Source organism: Somniosus microcephalus, chromosome 3 (genome assembly GCF_052327205.1).
Source record: "Somniosus microcephalus isolate GS21.2 chromosome 3, FLI_Smic_1.0, whole genome shotgun sequence".
NCBI classification, from domain to species: domain Eukaryota; kingdom Metazoa; phylum Chordata; class Chondrichthyes; order Squaliformes; family Somniosidae; genus Somniosus; species Somniosus microcephalus.
The window spans coordinates 46,277,864-46,298,077 of NC_140989.1; the positions used below are offsets into that span (position 1 = coordinate 46,277,864).

Sequence of the window (20,214 nt, forward strand, 5' to 3'; positions counted from 1 at the left end):
CTCGAGGCGGTTCAGAGAAGGTTCACTCGGTTGATTCCGGAGATGAGGGGGTTGACGTATGAGGAAAGGTTGAGTAGGTTGGGACTCTACTCATTGGAGTTCAGAAGAATGAGAGGCGATCTTATCGAAACATATAAGATTGTGAGGGGGCTTGGGGGCTTGATCGGGTGGATGCGAGGAGGACGTTTCCACTGATGGGTGAGACTAGAACTGGGGGGCATAATCTAAGAATAAGGGGCTGCCCTTTCAAAACTGAGATGAGGAGAAACTTCTTCACTCAGAGGGTAGTAAATCTATGGAATTTGCTACCCCAGAGAGCTGCGGAAGCTGCAACATTAAATAAATTTAAAATGGAGATAGACAGTTTCCTAGCAGATAAGGGAATTAGGGGTTACGGGGAGAGGGCAGGGAAGTGGACGTGAGTCTAGATTCGGATCAGCCATGATCCTATTGAATGGCGGAGCAGGCCCGAGGGGCCGTATGGCCTACTCCTGCTCCTACTACTTATGTTCTTATGTAATGTAGGAAATGCGGCAGCCAATTTGAGCACAGCAAGGTCCCACAAACAGCAATGTGATAATGACCAGATAACCTGTTTTTGTTACGTTGGTTGAAGCATAAATATTGGCCAGGACACCGGGGATAACTCCCCTGCTCCTCTTCAAAATAGTGCCATGGATAAAAATCACTATCTGAAATTGCTCTGTCATACAATAAAATAAGTTTCATTCCAGATTCCAAGTGAGAGAGCAGACAGGGTCTCGGTTTAACGTCTCATTCAAAAGACGGCACCTCCGACAGTGCAGCACTCCCTCAGCACTGCAGTGGAGTGTCAGCCTAGCTTTATGTGCTCAAGTCCCTGGAGTGGGACTTGAACCCACAACCTTCTGACTCAGAGCGCGAGTGTGCTACCCACTGAGCCACAGCTGACACTGTCCCTACACTTTCCTTCTCCATTGACAGTTGACACTCCTACGTGGGAATGGCCTATATATGATTATTCTAAAGCAGGCTTTGTACTGGCTGATGATACTGTAGTCTTATAAAGTTCTGGTAGCCATAAATCTGGTGACCTCGGTTTGAAACTCATCTTTCCCACCAAGAGGGGTCAGCAGTTGTCGTGGTCTCTCTGAGCCCATCTGGCATTTTGAGGTGCTAAATCGCTTTTTGCTCCAATCTTTATAATGGTTTTGATCCCAATTTTGAATTTTCTGCAGTGTTCTGACTGCCATAGGAAAAAATGCCTTGTTGCCATGTCAGAAACATGGTAAGCATAGCAGGACGATTTCATATATTCATATTCTAGCAAAATTTGAATAGCATTCTAAAAGAATAGAATTGCAACTTCACTAGCGCCAGTAGTCAGGGGAAATCTTCCCACTGTGTTCAAGGTGTCACTAGCACAAAGCGACCAGAAGAAATTTCACCCCATAGAGGGTGGTTTTCAGGCTAGCTCAATTCCTGGAAAGGCCTGTGCCAAAGACTCTGATGATACATCTCGGACACTGCGAGTCCTCCTCTGCCACGTTATTTCTTCTTGTAAGATGGTTCACGTGCATCTCATTTATATTGTTTCAGAATTCTACTGCGATTTTGAGATGGCGTGCGAGTTGGAATATTCTTCCGATGGTGAAGATGGATTGGCAGGTTGGGTGATTGCGACTCCACAGGATCTCTCCCTGATCACTGAGGCTGCTGTACCAGATCAAGATTACTCCGAGAAGTCAAGTGAGGGTAAGGGAAACAAACGCAGGATGGTATAGTTCAACAGAGAGAAAATCAGGTGGTTGATTTTATTAATGTTACAAATCAGCTAGTAAAGAGAGCATTCAAAAGCCCTTGAAAATAGGGTTTCAGTTGTTTCATCCCATTTTAATAGATTTGACTTGTAGGCATTGATAAATACTTCTTGCTGTACATTAACATTTCTAATTTTGTAAAGAAAGTAATATGTAGAAATCTACCCCAGGAATTCCCTCAGGGGTCCTCCCAATAGGCCACCGTAACTTTGGCGGAAGATCGGAGGTGAGACCCGGATAGACACGTAAACGAGGTTTCCGCCGATCTTTCACCGATGTTACGGTGGCCAATCGGGAGAAATCCCAAGGAAATCCGAGCGTGTGTTTCTTATTTATTTTTGTGGGCAGTACACTGAATGGTCAATATGCTGTGCCTAGGAATAGTAAGAAATTGGTTGATGTCCGCAATCCCTCACATGGTAAGTTCCTGAATGCAGTGTGCCATCATGGGAAGGTAGGTGATCCCCGGAGGGAGAGAAGGAAAATCAGAGACCAGGCCAGGAATTTCCTCAGAGCTGCTCTTGCTCTACCACCGTAACTTCATTGCAAGTGTGGCGGAAACCCGTCTACGTGTGTAAACTGACTTTCTACCGCACTTCCAGTAAAGGGACGGCGGAAGTAGCTCTGAGAAAATTTCCAACCATAGTGAGACCAACTTGTATGTATGTATCCTGCTGTGTCACAGCTTAAAACAGCAAGAGACAAGCACAGACTCATGTCCTACTGCTCCATGACAAAGTATGTTGGAGATACCATATTGAATAATGCTAAAAAATTCCTTTTAATATAATGAATACTATGCATTGTTTTGCTTTCTCATATAGTATATGATTCAATGGTATGTTGATATTGTGTGTAGATAAGGGCATTGAATCCTTGTTGGGTTGGTCATCCACTGATACCTCACCCAAGTGGTCATCATTCATGTCTGAGCTTTGACAGAATTTGCCAGCAAGCAAGTGGTATCACAACCAAGCACAGCCATCTCCATCCAATGTCAATGTGCACGCACGTTCCTACAGTGGTCACTCAACAACAATAACAACTTGCATTCATAAAGCACCTTTGATGCAGACTGATTCCTGGGATGGCAGGACTGTCATATGAGGAGAGATTGGGTCGACTAGGCCTGTATTCACTGGAGTTTAGAAGAATGAGAGGGGATCTCATTGAAATGTATAAAATTCTGACAGGGCTGGACAGACTGGATGCAGGGAGGATGTTTCCCCTGGCTGGGGGGGCGTCTAGAACGAGGGGTCACAGTCTCAGGATACGGGGTAGGACATTTAGGACTGAGATGAGGAGAAATTTCTTCACTCAGAGGGTGGTGAACCTATGGAATTCTCTACCATAGAAGGCTGTGGAGGCCAAGTCACTGAATAGATTTAAGAAGGAGATAGATAGATTTCTAGACACAAAAGGCATCAAGGGGTATGGGGAGAGAGCGGGAATATGGTATTGAGATAGAGGATCAGCCATGATCGTGTTGAATGGCGGAGCAGGCTGGAAGGGCCGAATGGCCTACTCCTGCTCCTATTTTTCTGTGTCTATGTTTCTAAAAACATCCCAAGACACATCACAGAAGAATAATCAGACAAACATTGGTGCTGAGCCAAAGAAGGAGATATTAGGAAGGGTGAATAAAAGCTTGGTCAAAGAGGTGGGTTTTAAGGAGGGTCTTAAAGGAGGAGAGGCAGTGGAGAGGTTTAGGGAGGGACTTCCCTAGCTTAGAGCCTATATGGCTGAAGGCACGGCCACCAATGTTGGGGCAAAAGGATTTTAGGCTAGCCAAGAGACCAGAGTTCAATGGAAAGTAAAATCAGGCGGGGTGTAAAACTGGCAGTCGATCCAATCCCGTCAGTTAGGGAGCGGCAGGACCTCCTCTCGTTGGCCCCACCTCACCATTACTGCAACCTGTTTTCTTGAGTTGGGGTCAATTCAATATGCAGGGTGGGCACCTAGCAACTTCTCCCACCGCTGCCAGAGAGGAACATCCTGTGATGCTTCAGCAGGGAACTCGTTGCAGCACCTGAAAGGGATGGAGCGACTGTTAAAGAGGCAGAAGCTCCTAAATGCTGCTGGCCAAAATTTTTTAAATGGGCTTAGTATTAGCCCAGCTTCACATTGTGCATCACTTCGAGGGTCTGGGAGACAGAGAGGTGGCTATTGCTTACCTCTTGCCTCCTGCCATCACCACCCCTCTCACTGCTTCCTTTCTTGAGTTTTATTTCACAACAGCGGTTCAGGGGTGATAATTGAGGGAAATTGACCGAGTCCCCATCCCTGTCCCCATCCCACTCTCCCTTCCACCTGGGGTGATTTGTAGGCTATGGGGTGGGAAGATAACATGAGTCGTGGGAGGTGAGGGGTGGGTTGGAATATGATGGAGCTGGGAAGCGGCACATTCCAGGTTTCCCCGCTCCATTTTCCATGCGCCAACTCACGCAACCGCTCAAAAACAGAAAGTTTCCCTGGGGAAAATCCAGGCCAGTGATTCCAGTTGAAAAGTTAGCACTGGCACAAATGCACTGAGTTGAATGGCCTCTTTCTGTGCTGTGATTGCTATGACTATCATTGTCAGTTCAGAGAACCAGATCAAGCCTTCCCTGAGCTTAAATTTGTTTGCCAATTTAGCTTTACATTATCACTCAAAATGCTGCCTGTATTTACCCACTTGTATTTAGTCTGCATGATGGTAATTACAGCTATTGCAGTCGATGGGCTTCAAGATGCTAATCAGCTCTCCACCCCTCAGAACATTTGTGCTCACTGCACAGACTCTGGAAACCTGGCTTGCCCACACCTGTCTAATTGTCTGTGTCGACTTTTCCCACTTCAAATAATCTCACTGGCCACTCATCTATCTCAATGATTAAGAGCATTTTCTATTCCCTTCTGCTCAATTTCTTCCACGGTTCTGCATTTTGAGGGCATTACACAGTATGTAAAGTTGCAGCAACACCATTTCTCATGCCCCAGAAAGGAGCCTGAGTGATAGCACGTTTATGCTATATTCCAGGCTCACCAGGTAGATAAACTACTGCTGCCTAACCCCATTTATACTGCTAGACAGCTCCATTAAATAAAATCTGCCTTCTCTGTGCCAATTCCTTCTCCTGTCTGCAGCCCATGCCGCCACCGTTCTGTGTTGAACTTGTTCTCAAAATTACATTAAAAAAAATTGATACTATCTGTGCATGCACTCACACATGTCCATTGCAGCAATTTAACAATTTCATTTAATTTTATTTTAATGAGATGCACAGTGCTGGACAGCAGCAACAGGGATGGGAGGAATTGATATCAAGAGCAATAGGGCTTCGAGTGACAAGTCTGTCTGCGCATACTGGCAAGCATCCAAATGTTTCTAAATAGAATTTGTTTATTTCACTTTTTCCGAGCTGCAGCCTCCGTATTTGTTGTTGGCTCCTTGTGATTTTATTGATATTACCGATAGCACCCTGCTTTCACATGAATCCATGCAATATACAATTAGTCCCAGAGTGGTTGAAAGTAAATCCTGGGAACGGGGCCATTTAGGAGTAAACAATTGCGCCAGTACCGCACACTACAGGGGCACCGATCCCACGGACCTGGTGGGATTTCAGTGCGCCTCCTTGCCGCTGCATGGGAGCGCGCACTTGGGAATAGCTTGCTGTTTGGACGTGGCGCTGTGGGCTCTGTACAGCAGTTACGCCTCCTTTAATGGAGAGCCCAGTGTCATGAATCTTATCATGACTCATGAAGTAACACTGGGCGGCCAGCTGGTGGCGCCATCCAAGGAGTATAAATACTCAGGCGTGGGCCCAGCTTGCTCAGGATGTTTCTGTAACCAGGAACTAGTGATGTAACTAGAATCTCATGGTTTTGAAACAGTTGATTGAAGCCTTGTTTTATACTCAAACCAAGTGCTCAGTAGTCTTTTTACATCACCCAGGATGCCACCAGACATGCCCCCAAAGGGGACAGTGGGACGAAGAGAGGAGCAGGTAGGTGAAGGATCCCTCCCAGTCGGAAGGTCCTTATTTCAGCAAGAAATTGGCAGAAACAAGTTCCACCAGAGTTTCCTTCCTCTCCACTGAATTTCTGGGCCGTTGTGGTTACTGGAAGGTCCTTGTGTACGTTTATGTTGTAACGGAGTTGTAAGTACTTCTACTGAAGGGATTCAGGATTGTGCTGAGCCTGGCAATGCTCTACAGTCTCCAGTCATGTTTCCCCCTCTCTCCCAAACAGTTTTCCCCACTGTAATTAATTATTTTAATTTTCCCCTGGCAAGGAGAGAAGTCAGCTGAGGCAGCTGGATATTCAGTGGCAGTTATTGAAGGCTGAACATAAGCTGCTTGCAAGCAAAGTAACATTTCCTATATTATTAAAGGGGTATTTAAAAAAATATTTGCTGCACTGAGATATTCCTCACCTGCCCACAGACTTGCTGCAGAATCCACATTCTCATAGAATCACTGGGCAGAAAATTCGTGTTCGCCGGCAACTGCAGTTAACGGCCGCTGGAAATGGCCACAATGCTAACCGAGTGCAATTGGTCTGGGGGGCATGGAGATAAGTGGCGTAGCACTCACCTTCCATGCAACACCGTCCTGGTGGCGTTGCTGGAGGGATCTGGGACGAAGTTTGTGTCCAGGTCCGGTCTTGCAGATTCTGTGAGCGAAGCTGTGGAGCTTGCAAGGAATTGTGGGCATTGAAGAGGTCTGAGATTTAAAGGGGTCATGCACACTGAAGCAATAGAAAATAAAATGCAGTGAATCAATACATTTTCAGCCTTTTCTGCCTTTTAAGAAATGTTCAATATTTTAAAAAGTGCTAAATGTGAATATTCAGCTGTTAAAACTGAATTACCTTCCTAACCTCAACAAATGGGAAAACTGGCTCAGCACTAACACAAATGGCTCAGCAAGCCAGGGAAGGGGCACCGAGGGTCTCACACGTAGCACTCCAGCTTTGTGCAGGTGGTCAACACTGCAAGAGCGGCTTTCTACCCACAGGGGCCAGGAGGCCCTCCAGAAAGAATGATGTGGGAGTAAATCACTAAGGCCGTCACTGCCAGCAGTGTTGCCCCCACCACCTGGCTTCAGTGTCCAAAGAAGCTTCATGACCTCAGACCACATGTCAAAGTCAGTGAATGCATGTTCAAAAGCCGTCTCCTGCCAACTGCATCACGAGCCTCACACACTGCTCAATGCACAACCCCCAATCACTCACCTACCAACAATCTGCATCAATGACGAGGCACATCTCCCATTCCTAGCCTCACCTCACCTCCTTGGAAGAGATGGTGCAGGCCATTCTTGGCAGGGGCATGGTTGAGCCCTTGGCCAGCGGTGGGACTGAAAGGATACAAGATGCGGGTATCCTCATACGTTACCCTCCTTCTGGCATGCACCTCTTGCTTTCCTGCCCTCCCATCAGCACAAGACCCTTGCGACTTCTTCATTTCACACACCCAAGAAATGCAGCCTGCCCAGCCAGTGGGTCAACAAGAAGAGGCAGCCTGCCCAGCCAGTGGAACCGTAGGCGGGTGATTTCCAACCCGGATATCCCGGCCACAAAGGGGCTGTCTGGGATGCATCCTTCCGTCTGATTCCTCCTCTTCGGCTTCCTCCTCTTCTGCGTCTTCCTCTTCCATCTGTAAGCGAATGCTGTAAATGTGAAATAACAGCATAAATTGCTGGAAATACTCAGTTGGTCAGGCAGCATGTTGACCTGAGACATGAACTCTGTTTTTCTCTCCACGGATGAACTGCTGAGTATTCGCAGCATGTTCTGTTTTCTCAAAGGCCTTCATTTACCATCCGAGCCCTTGCAAGCATCCAGCAGCACTCCCTACACATTTAAAAAACTTTTCACATCTATTACAGCAAGCCATCACTTCAATAAAATTTAAAAAAACCAGTCCAAACCCTTAAATTCAAACTTACCTGAATGAGTGTGTGTCCTTTTAAGAGCTGCAGACATCGCCACTGTCAGCCTGCTTGGGACCCAGCACTAAATTCAGCGCTAGGGTCGAAGTTCGTGTTGGTTACGTTAAGTCAGCGTTGCACACCGATTGACATCACCACGCCGCCATTTTTTTTTTACAAGGCGCTGCCAGTTACCGGCAGCGCAAAGGGGGAGACAAGAATGCCGGCTGCCGCGGGACCCGCCACCACCTGCCGAAAGAGTGGCGGCTGCCAGTTTATCGCCATTTCATGGTGTTATGAAATGGTGGTGAGTACATGAATTTCTAGCCCATAAAAACTTACAGGACAGAAGGAGGCCATTCGGCCCATCATGCCTGTGCTGGCTCTTTGAAAGAGCAGTCGTGTTTAGTCCCACACCCCGCGCTTTTTGTCCGTAACCCTGTAAGTTCCTCATCCTCAAGCACCTGTCCAACTCCCTTTTAAAATTATCCACATTCTCATGCAGCAGAATTTGGTTGGGCATAATAATTCTAGGAGCCCTGAATGTAAATGAGTTATGCATGGCGCTAGGTTCTAGCTAATGTGAAGTTATTGCTGAATTTTAGTGCTGTTTGGAAACTTTCAGCCTGCTTTATGTGTGGTATCTTTGTCGTAATTATACAGGTTGAAAAAGAACTTTATATATATATATAGCACCTTTCATGTCCTCAGGATATCCCAAAGCGTTTCACAGTCAATGAATTATTTTTGAAGTGTAGTCACTGCTGTTACTTAAGCAAATGTGGCAGCAAATTGTCCACAGCAAGGTCCCACAAAGATCAATAAGATAAATTACCAGTCATTGGCCTAGAAATTCAGTTGTTTGCGCCAGCCGCTAGCGCCTTAGGAGGAGGAGAAGTGGGGCGCTAAGTGGCTAGCGCTCGGGCGCGGCGCGATCTGCGCCTCTCGCGAAATTCAGTTAAGATTTAGCGGCGGCGCAAAACCTTTGCGCGCGCTCAGCTGCGCGCGCAGATCCTGACGTCATTTCATGGTGCAACGCCCTTTGTGCGCCCCGAACCGGAAATTCAGTGGCGCCGCCCTTCTTTGCGCCTGGCGCCCCTAGCGACTGGTAGAGGGGAACGGTTCCCAGTCGCTGCGGGGCGCGGGGGGCGCTATTTAAAGGGGACTCCTCCTGCAGTATAAGTGGCAGCCATTTTGTGCCAATCCTTCTGTGTGAGAGACGGATATTTGGAGAGAGACAAAGGCAGAGAGCTTTCTGCTTTGACTCAGCGCTTGCACAGGTACTTGTGGCTTCAGGCCAGAGCTTTGCACTTGGATTCCACTTTCAGTGCCATAGCCTTTCAGTGCCATAATGGGGGCTGCAATGGGTGGAAACGTTGGCTTTCTGCATTGCATTCAAAGGGATCAGAGACGCCGTGAGAGAGTGCCAGTCATGGCCAGACGGAGATTGGCCAACAGGCGTCGGCACAGGAGGCCTTACCCACCCAGGGTATACCGCCAGCAGTTCTCATATCTGAACATGTCTGAGGAGCAGTGTGTTCGGAGGATGCGATTCAGAAGGGAGGTGGTCACTGAGATCTGCCACCTGCTTCGCAGAGATCTGCAGCCACAGCTGAGGAGCAGGACGTCTCTGTCAGTGGCAGTGAAGGTGACGGTGGCTCTCAACTTCGATGCCACTGGCTCCTTCCAATCCGCTACTGGGGACATTGCCAACATCTCCCAGTTCGCGGTACATTGCTGCATCCGCCAGGTGAACAATGCCCTTTTCAGAAGGAGACGTCAGTACATCTCCTTCCCCATGACCCTGGACAAGCAGCAAGAGCGTGCAATCAGATTTGGAAGAATAGCGGGCTTCCCCATGGTTGAGGGCGTAGAACTGATGAACCAGCAATGGTCAGGCCTTGCTTCAGGGCTGCAGTGTGCAGGGCATGGCAGCCAAACAAGTCGACCCTTCCTCTTTAAGAGCTGACCGGCGCCAGCGCGTCTGCCTTCATTGAGCAACTCGCCGCACCTGCGCTGCGCCCGTCCTCGGTGTTAGCGCCCCGGATCGCCGGCTTAGCGCCTAATGATAGTCGTGCATCGCCTGCTTTAGCGCAGCAGCAACCTCTTGGGGCGATGCAACTGAATATCGGCGAAGGTGGCGCTAAGTTGCGCCGGGCGCAAAATTTAGCGAACGCCCAGCTGTAGCGCCCCAAACGTGGCTATACTGAATTTCTAGGCCATTGTATTTTTGATGGTGTTGTCTGAGGGATAAATGTTGGTCAGGATACTGGGAGAATTCCCGTGCTTTTCTGAACAGGTGACACCTCTGACATTACAGTACTCCGTCAATACCTTGCTGATGTGCCAGGCTAGATCATGGCCCTGAAATTAGATCGGGGGCTTGCCGCGCGTGCAAGCCCCCGATCTGCACTCACCCTGCGCGCCGACATCTGAAGCCCGGGCCTGCTTGCATTTCCTGTCACAGGCCCGGTTCAGCTGTCGGCGCGATGTGCTAACCTGATCCAGCGGCGTAGTTAGTGCGATGTGCCGGCTGGGATCAGGTGAGCACTGTGCAGCCAATCAGGGGAGGGGAAACTCATTCATGAGTTTGACAGTAAGAGCTGTCAAACTCATGAAAAGTATGGGCTGCCAAAACACTACTTTAACTTTAAATAAAATTTTAAAAAACATCCCACTGATTATAATAACTATAAATAAGTTTAAAAAAAATGTTTTAAACAATTAATCAATTTTTTGAAAAAAGTAAATTTTTAAAAAATAGGGTCTAAAACTAAACTTACCATCCTGTAAATTCTTTAAAAATAACAAACCTGTGGAAAAAAAATTTCTACATTGTACTAAAAGCCCACTTACCTGAAAAACGAAATACTTATGTCTTGTTTTTCCACGCGTAAAGACCGGAGGCCTTTACACGCGCGCAACTTTGGGGGGAAAAAAAGGAATTTTACTGCGCACGCGCTGCCTGTGCAGTCGCGCGCGTTCTGCCTCTGAACCCCTTTGTTCAGAGGACAGGAAATGCCGGTTTTCCCCGCATGCGCTGTGCATGCTGAAAACCGGCATTTCCTCCGGCCAGACGCGTGAGTACCCCGACCGTACTCATGCGTTGGGACAGGAATTACTGGCCCAATGTGTTCAAATCCAGAGGGAAGCTGGAATCCATGACCTTCTGACTCGGAGGTGAGATTGCTACCACTGAGCCAAGTTGATACTGTTTGCATAAGCTTTTCTATTTATTTGTCAGGTAATGGATTAAAACCCATCTATACATATAAATCGGTACATCTGTCTGTCTGTCATTCTGTCATTCTGTCTGTCATCGCCTGTGCGTCTGTCGGGCTATGCGCTCGAAAGTGACAGGGCGTACCTACGCGCGCGTTACCTCCAAAGAAAGCTTACGCTTCCGAGACGGTTTTAAGCGTATTTACGTTTCGGCCGGGCTAAAATCGCGCCCGCGGTATCTGAAAAACCTTCAAAGTTCCGCTCATTAGCATCTCATTATCCGCTCATTAGCGACAGAGTGACCTCGAGGTCGACCAATCGTACGGCGGCTTGCTGCCGCGTGCGGCCGGGCCCTCCTACGGTCGAGTGACGGGACGATTGACCAATCCTACGCTTTGGTCACCTGACGGTCGACCAATCGGTGCGTGTGTGGGCGGGCCTTATCGTTCTGAACCGAGGTGAGTAGCCGCCATCTTGCTTCCATTCTTTTTCCTGCTTTCTGCGTCTTTCTTTTCAAATATACATTTCCAGCAAAATAAAATTCAATTTATTAAATTCTTTTAAAATAAATCACTCATTTGTAAATATTTTATCTCGCCTGAACATTCTTTTTCCTACCTTTGCCCGTTTTTTCTTAGGCCTGAAAGCCTGGGCCTTTCTTGCCCAGCCAGGCCCGAGCTAGGTAACTGGGCTGCTGCTAAGCTCCTCACCACCCCCCCCCCCCCTGTGTCACGTTACCCAGGGCAACGGCGTCAGCCACGAGGGTCAGGGTGCGCGCGCAGCAGGAGCAGGTGAGACTCTGTTCCGCGCTCGGCTCGGGCGGGGGGGGGCGGGGCTCTCGAGAGTGCGGATCGGGTTACCCCGGCAATGGGAGTGCGGGCCGGCTGGGGCTTGGAGAGCGCGACTCTCGGCCGGGGGGGGGGGGCGGGGCTTGGAGAGCGCGGCTCTCGGCCGGGGGGGCGGGGCTTGGAGAGCGCGGCTCTCGGCCGGGGGGGCGGGGCTTGGAGAGCGCGGCTCTCGGCCGGGGGGGCGGGGCTTGGAGAGCGCGGCTCTCGGCCGGGGGGGGGCGGGGCTCAGAGAGCGTGGCTCTCGGCCGGGGGGGGGCGGGGCTCGGAGAGCGCGGCTCTCGGCCGGGGGGGGAGGCGGGGCTCGGAGAGCTGTGCTCTCGGCAGTGCGGGGCGGCGCGACAGGGTTACCCCGGCAACCGGGCGTGGCCGTGCCTGTCTCTCAGCCTCAAGCCCTCCCTTCCTCCCTCCCCCCCTCCCCCTCCCTTCCCCCCCGCCCCCCTTCCCTTCCCCCCCCGCCCTCCCTTCCCCCCTCCCCCCCGCCCGCCCTCCCTTCCCCCCCCGCCCTCCCTTCCCCCCACCCGCGCTTTCTCTCTATCCCCCAGTCGCTCTCTCTCTACCCCCCAGTCGCTCTCTCTCTTTCCCCCCCCCCGCCCCCCCCAGTCGCGCTCTCTCTCTCTCTCTCTTCCAACAACAACATGCCCTCGAAAAAGCCTCGGCACCGCCGGGCACTTCAGCTAGTAAGAAATAAACCATATACACATATACTTTGATGAATATAAAGCAGCAAGATTATTTTAAGTAAGATGTACAAAACAAAACCTGCAGCTTTATAAAGATTGCCACGTGCCTCAGCCTAATCACGCATTCAGCAGGAATATTCCTGCATGGCCTCATCCTCCCTATCTCTGTAACCTCCTCCAGCCCTACAACCCTCTGATATCTCTGCGCTCCTCCAATTCTGGCCTCTTGCACATCCTCAGGTTTAATTGCTGCATCATTGGCAGCCGTGCCTGCAGCTGCTGAGGCTCCAAGCTCTGGAATTCCCTCCCTCAGAGGAAAGCACAGGGGCAGGAAGGGGAGAGTCTAACTGTTAGTCAGCAGGGTAAGGAGAAGAAGGTCCCCCAGACACTGGTCCTGTCCAGCAGGTACAATGTACTTGCTACCTGTGAGGATAAGGATGCAGGCTGCGGGGTGAACAGCCAGGATGCTAACCATGGCACCCTGGATGGAGCAGGAGGCAGGCCAAGTGGGGGGAAGAGCAGAATAGAAATGTTGCAGTCATAGGGGATTCGATAGTTAGGGGGATAGATAGCGTCCTCTGCAGTCGCAACCGAGAATCCGGAAGGGTGTGTTGCCTACCTGGTGCAAAGGTAAAGGATATCTCGAAGAAACTGGAGAGGAACTTGAAAAGGGAGAGGGACTTTCAGAAGGCTTTCGATAAGGCCCCGCATAAGAGATTAGCGTGCAAAGTTAAAGCACATGGGATTGGGGGTAAGGTACTGTCTTGGATAGAGAATTGGTTGGCAGACAGGAAGCAAAGAGTTGGAATAAACGGGTCTTTTTCCGAGTGGCAGGCAGTGACTAATGGGGTACCGCAGGGATCGGTCCTAGGACCCCAGCTATTCACAATATATATATAAATGATCTAGACGAGGGAACTAGATGTAATATCTCCAAATTTGCAGACGACACAAAGCTGGGTGGGCGTGTGTGCTGTGAGGAGGATGCAGAGAAACTCCAGTATAATTTGGACAGGTTGGGTGACTGGGCAGATGCAGTATAATGTGGATAAATGCGAGGTTATCCACTTCGGTGGCAAAAACAGGAAGACAGATTATTATCTGAACGGCAATAGATTGGGAGAAGGGGAAGTGCAACGAGACCTGGGTGTCCTTGTGCACCAGTCGCTGAAGGTAAGCATGCAGGTGCAGCAGGCGGTTAAGAAGGCAAATGGTATGTTGGCCTTCATAGCGAGAGGATTCGAGTACAGGAGCAAAGATGTCTTGCTGCAGTTGTACAGGGCCTTGGTGAGACCACACCTTGAGTATTGTGTGCAGTTTTGGTCGCTTTATCTGAGGAAGGATGTTCTTGCCATGGAGGGAGTGCAGCGAAGATTCACCAGACTGATACCTGGGATGGCAGGAATGACGTATGAGGAGAGATTGGGTCAATTAGGCTTATATTCGCTAGAGTTTAGAAGAATGAGAGGTGATCTCATTGAAACTTATAAAATTCTAACAGGACTAGACAGACTCGATGCAGGAAGGATGTTCCCGATGGTGGGGGAGTCCAGAACCAGGGGTCACAGTCTAAGGATAAGGGGTAAGCCATTTAGGACAGAGATGAGGAGGAATTTCTTCACCCAGAGAGTGGTGAACCTGTGGAATTTTCTACCAGACAAGGCAGTTGAGGCCAATTCATTAAATATATTCAAGAAGGAGTTCGATATATTTCTTTATATATAGATTATGAAAGTAAACTAGCAAAAAATATAAAAACAGATAGCAAGAGTTTCTACAGTTATATAAAAAGAAAAAGGGTGGCTAAAGTGAATGTTGGTCCCTTAGAGGACGAGACCGGGAAATTAGTTGTGGGGAACATGGAGATGGCAAATACGCTGAACAAATATTTTGCATCAGTCTTTACAGTAGAGGACACTAAAAATATCCCAACACTGGACAAACAGGGGGCTATGGGGGGGAGGAGCTAAACACGATTAAAATCACTAAGGAGATGGTACTCGGTAAGATAATGGGACTTAAGGTGGATAAGTCCCCTGGACCTGATGGCTTACATCCTAGGGTCTTGAGAGAAGCAGCAGTAGGGATTGCGGATGCATTGGTGGTAATTTTCCCAAACTCCCTGGATTCAGGAAAGGTCCCAGCAGATTGGAAAACTGCTAATGTAATGCCCTTATTTAAAAAGGGAGGTAGATAAAAGGCTAGAAACTATAGACCAGTTAGCCTAACATCTGTGGTTGGTAAAATGTTGGAGTCCGTTATTAAGGAAGCAGTAACAGGACATTTGGATAAGCATAATTTAATCGGACAGAGTCAGCATGGTTTTATGAATGGGAAATCATGTTTGACAAATTTGCTCGAATTCTTTGAGGACGTAACAAACAGGGTGGATAAAGGGGAACCAGTGGATGTGGTGTATTTGGACTTCCAAAAGGCATTTGACAAGGTGCCACACAAAAGATTACTGCACAAGATAAAAAATCACGGGATTGGGGGTAATATACTGGCATGGGTGGAAGATTGGCTATCTAACAGAAAACAGAGAGTTGGGATAAATGGTTCATTCTCGGGTTGGCAATCAGTAACCAGTGGTGTTCCGCAGGGGTCAGTGCTGGGACCCCAACTCTTTACAATCTATATTAACGATTTGGAGGAGGGGACCAAGTGCAACGTATCCAAGTTTGCCGACGATACAAAGATGGGAGGGAAAGCAGTGAGTGAGGAGGACATAAAAAACCTGCAAAAGGACATAGACAGGCTAAGTGAGTGGGCAGAAATTTGGCAGATGGAATATAATGTTGGAAAGTGTGAGGTTATGCACTTTGGCAGAAAAAATCAAAGAGCAAGTTATTATCTAAATGGAGAGAAACTGCAAAGTGCTACAGTACAAAGGGATCTGGGGGTCCTGGTGCATGAAACACAGAAGGTTAGTATGCAGGTACAGCAGGTGATCAGGAAGGCCAATGGAATCTTGGCTTTTATTGCAAGGGGGATGGAGTATACAGGTAGACTACCCTTTATCCGGACTTCCGAAACCCTCTAAAAACCGAAGGTTTTTTCGTTCAGCGTAAGTCGTGCGTACGACTTACGCTGAACGAAAAAACCGAAGGTTTTTAGAGGGTTCCGGTTGCGGAAGTTCGGATAAAGGGTAAGTCGTGTGCACGACCCCCCGCCGACCCCGACAACCGCCGACCCCGCCAGCCCCGACAACCGCCGACCCCGCCAGCCCCGACAACCGCCGACCCCCCCGCGGACCCCGCCAGCCCCGACAACCGCCGACCCCCCCGCGGACCCCGCCAGCCCCGACAACCGCCGATCCCGCCAGCCCCGACAACCGCCGACCCCCCCGCGGACCCCGCCAGCCCCGACAACCGCCGACCCCCCCGCGGACCCCGCCAGCCCCGACAACCGCCGGCCCCCCCCGCGGACCCCGCCAGCCGCCGACCCCCCCGCGGACCCCGCCGGCCCCGACAACCGCCGACCCCGCCAGCCCCGACAACCGCCGACCCCCCCGCGGACCCCGCCAGCCCCGACAACCGCCGACCCCCCCGCGGACCCCGCCAGCCCCGACAACCGCCGACCCCCCCCCCGCGTACCCCGCCGGCCCCGACCCCCGCCGATCCCGACTGACTTACGCTGAGCGTCAGCGTAAGTCGTGCGCACGACCCCCTGCCGACCCACCTTCCGAAATCCGAAATTCTCCTTTATCCGAAACTCGGCTGGTCCCGAGGTTTTCGGATAAAGGATAGTCTACCTGTAAAAACAGGGAAGTCTTGCTTCAGTTATACAGGGTACTGGTGAGGCCACACCTGGAATACTGCGTACAGTTTTGGTTTCCATATTTAAGAAAATATATACTTGCTCTCGAGGCAGTTCAGAGAAGGTTCACTCGGTTGATTCCGGAGATGAGGGGGTTGACTTATGAGGAAAGGTTGAGTAGGTTGGGCCTCTACTCATTGGAATTCAGAAGAATGAGAGGCGATCATATCGAAACATATAAGATTGTGAGGGGGCTTGATCGGGTGGATGCAGTGAGGATATTTCCACTGATGGGTGAGACTAGAACTAGGGGGCATAATCTTAGAATAAGGGGCTGCCGTTTCAAAACTGAGATGAGGAGAAATTTCTTCACTCAGAGGGTGGTAAATCTATGGAATTTGCTACCTCAGAGAGCTGTGGAAGCTGCGACATTAAATAAATTTAAAACGGAGATAGACAGTTTCCTAGCTGATAAGGGATTTAAGGGTTATGGGGAGCGGGCAGGGAAGTGGACGTGAGTCTAGGTTCGGATCAGCCATGATCCTATTGAATGGCGGAGCAGGCCCGAGGGTCCGTATGTCCTATTCCTGCTCCTACTTCTTATGTTCTTAATGCTACAGGATCAAGGGATATGGGGAGAAAGCAGGGACAGGGTAATGAATTTGGATGATCAGCCATGATCTCATTAAATGGCGGAACAGGCTCGAGGGGCTGAATGGCCTACTCCTGCTCCTATCTTCTCTGTTTCTATGTTTGGAAGATCTAGTGGTCCATATTGGGACAAGTGACATAGGGAAGAAAATGGAGGAGGTCCTGCTAATAGAATATTAGAAATTAGGAACTGAATTAAAAAACAGGATCGCCCAGGTGATAATCTCAGGATTACTACATGTGTTAATTGGCATAGGGACAGCAAATCAGGAGCGTGAATGCATGGCTGAAAGACTGGTGTGGGAAGGAGGGGTCACTGGCGCCAGTACTGGGACAGGAAGGAACTGTACCGCTGGGATGGGCTCCACCTGAACCGGAATGGGACCAGAGTCCAGGTGGAAAGGGTAAATAGGGTAGTCCATAGGACTTTAAACTAGTAAGACGGGAAAAATAACATAAGTCTGATGATACAAGAAATAGGAGATGATAGTAAAAAAAAAGAAAGACTTGCATTTATATAGCGCCTTTCACGACCAGCGGACGTCTCAAAGTGCTTTACAGCCAATTAAGTACTTTTGGAGTGTAGTCACTGTTGTAATGTGGGAAACGTAGCAGCCAATTTGCACACAGCAAGCTTCCACAAACAGCAATGTGATAATGACCAGATAATCTGTTTTTTTTGTTATGTTGATTGAGGGATAAATATTGGCCAGGACACCGGGGATAACTCCCCTGCTCTTCGAAATTTGGGATCGTTTACGTCCACCTGAGCGAGCAGACGGGGCCTCGGTTTAACGTCTCATCGTAAAGACAGCACCTCCGACAGTGCAGCACTCCCTCAGCACTGCACTGGAGTGTCAGCCTAGATTTATGTGCTCAAGTCCCTGGAGTGAGACTTGGACCCAGAACCTTCTGACTCAGAGGCGAGTGTGCTACCCACTTTTTTTTTAATATACTTTATTGAACATTAAGAACATTTACACCATCGTGATCATTTCATTGTATCATACAAATCAATTCCGCCGCTCTGCAGAGCCATTCCGCCAGCACATTTTAACATCAAAACCTAAAGTTTAATTTGTCTCCTGTAACATATATTAATCGATTGTACTTTAAAAATTGATTGTAAAATACTATCTTTAAATTCCTTTCTGAATAAAACATCCACAGAGCCTTATAATGATCTTTTAGCTTATATTTAAAATACTCTTTTAGATTGATTCTCCTCCCCTTAAAAAACAGAGCCTTCCTTCCTTGCACAATCATGAATCTAGCCAAACTGAACATTAAATTAAATGCCGCTCCGCTGGACTTGGGCAGACCCTCCTGCAATCCCCATCTCAAAATTGAGTCCCAGGGATTCTCATTCTCGCTCTTTGGTCCCCACCCAGCAAAAAAACTTCACACAACGTTCGAACATAGTACAGGAAACTTTGTGCTATCCGGCACCGACGGGACCGAGCTGTTGCCGTTCCCTCAAAACTGCCGGACACACCAGCGTTAATGTTGAAGCATACGGAGCTTTTCATCTCCGTATCTGACAACAAACACTGTTGCTTAGCAACAGCTTCTAAACAGTCAGCCCGTACCTTGGAAGCGTCTCTGTAGCTTAGCAACAGCTTCAGAGAGACTTTCCAGAGCCTGACTGTAGGAAAAAAAAAAGCCACGAGAAGAAAAAAAACCTACGAGAAGAAAAAAAACCTAACAAAACAGCTCCTGATTTTTGCCGGTGGCTCGAGCTTGCCGGACACTTAGCCGCCGGATAACACAAAGTTTCCTGTACTTAAAATCATTTAACTGTGGACATAACACCAGTAAATGGGACAGAGTCTCATCCCGTGTCCCACACACTGGGCAAGTTGCCCCCTCCACTCGTCCAATCTTGCACAAGACCGTCATGGTAAAAATCCAGTTATGAGCCAATTTGAAATCCAGTTCAATCCACTCTGGACATTTAAAATTCGTCCACATTCCCTTCCAAATCCTGTTGAAGTCCAGCTGTGGGTATATACTCTGCCAAAACTCCTGACCAGCAGGTGTCTTGAATCTCCATTCTTTAAATACCTCATAGAAATCTCGAGTATTACAGTTGTCAAATTGGACCAACTCTCCCCCTTTCTCCAGCAGAAAGCTTGGAAAAGCAGGACGCATTTTACTTCCTTTGGAGATTTCCGCATTTATTTCTTCCATCCAATCCTGTGGCATTGCCCTCACAATCTTCTCATACGTGATCCCTATTGCTTTTTCCTCTACCTCCTGATCCTCCTCCCACAGCATGTCCCTCACTATCGCTTCCGGCAACCAACCTGGAATGACCTCATATAATACATCTTTCACACATATAATACCAGCTTTTATAAAAGCTTGATTAAATAAAACCTTTCCTTCGATGTTGACCCACCTGTTCAAAAATAAGGGCTGTTCTAAAAATTCCTCAGCTCCCTTGGGCGTAAACTGCACACTTTTTAAAAATTGGGCCCAACTCTCTACAACCCCCTTATAAAACCTAGGGAGAAGTTTAATCGATTTCAAAAACATATTATTGTATTCCATATACAATATCCCCTGCCCTCCTATCCCACTTTGTTTTAAAAAATGCTCAAAACAACTCTTCCAAAAACTTGTATTTGACTTCTGAAGAAATCTCTTCACCCATTTGATTCTAAAGGATTTTTTCTTCAAGTCAGTATCTGGGAAATTGAGTCCTCCCTGATTTCTCCGTCCAATGATGGTATTGTAAGCCACCAAGGCTGGTTTCCCTTCCCATAAAAACCTCACACAAGCCTCTCGGATGGACTTTTCCGCCCACTCAGGAATATCCTCCACCGTCAATAAGTACCATAGCTTAGATAGCAGGAGAGCAGACACCACTGTCGCTCTTCCTTGCACTTTCAACCACCTTCTTTCCCACCTTCCCAAAATCTTTTTAATTTTCATAACCTTCGGTTCCCAATTTAATCGATCCACTTCATCCCTGTCTTGCACCCCATATGCACCCCCAGAACTTCCAAAACTTCCACCACCTTAAAGGGACTTTCCCCCAACCATTCCCCCCTACCCCTTCCTGCAACCAGGCATTGGAACTTACTATAATTCACTCCGGTTCCTGAAGCTCTACAATATTCCTCCACTACATCCATAGCTTTCCTCACTGACTCCCCATTTCTCAGTGTTAAGGTTGTGTCATCTGCATATTGGTGTATCACCGACACCAGCCCAGAACTGGGAACCACAATTCCAACTACACCTTGTTTCTTTCGCATCATGTAACCTAATGGTTCTGCTACCAATGTGTACAACAATGGGGACAGGGGACAACCCTGTCTCACTGATCTCTGTA

General features: G+C 48.6%; 1 protein-coding gene across 1 annotated transcript in view; it reads left to right on the forward strand.

The window, feature by feature from the left end:
• LOC147121021 (ALK tyrosine kinase receptor-like) overlaps positions 1 to 20,214 on the forward strand; it is a 970,192-nt gene that overhangs the window by 38,932 nt on the left and 911,046 nt on the right. The window contains exon 2 of the mRNA XM_085977636.1: positions 1,579 to 1,734. Coding sequence (XP_085833762.1) covers positions 1,599 to 1,734 — 136 coding nt within the window. The 5' untranslated portion in view covers positions 1,579 to 1,598. The remainder of the gene's footprint in view (positions 1 to 1,578; positions 1,735 to 20,214) is intronic.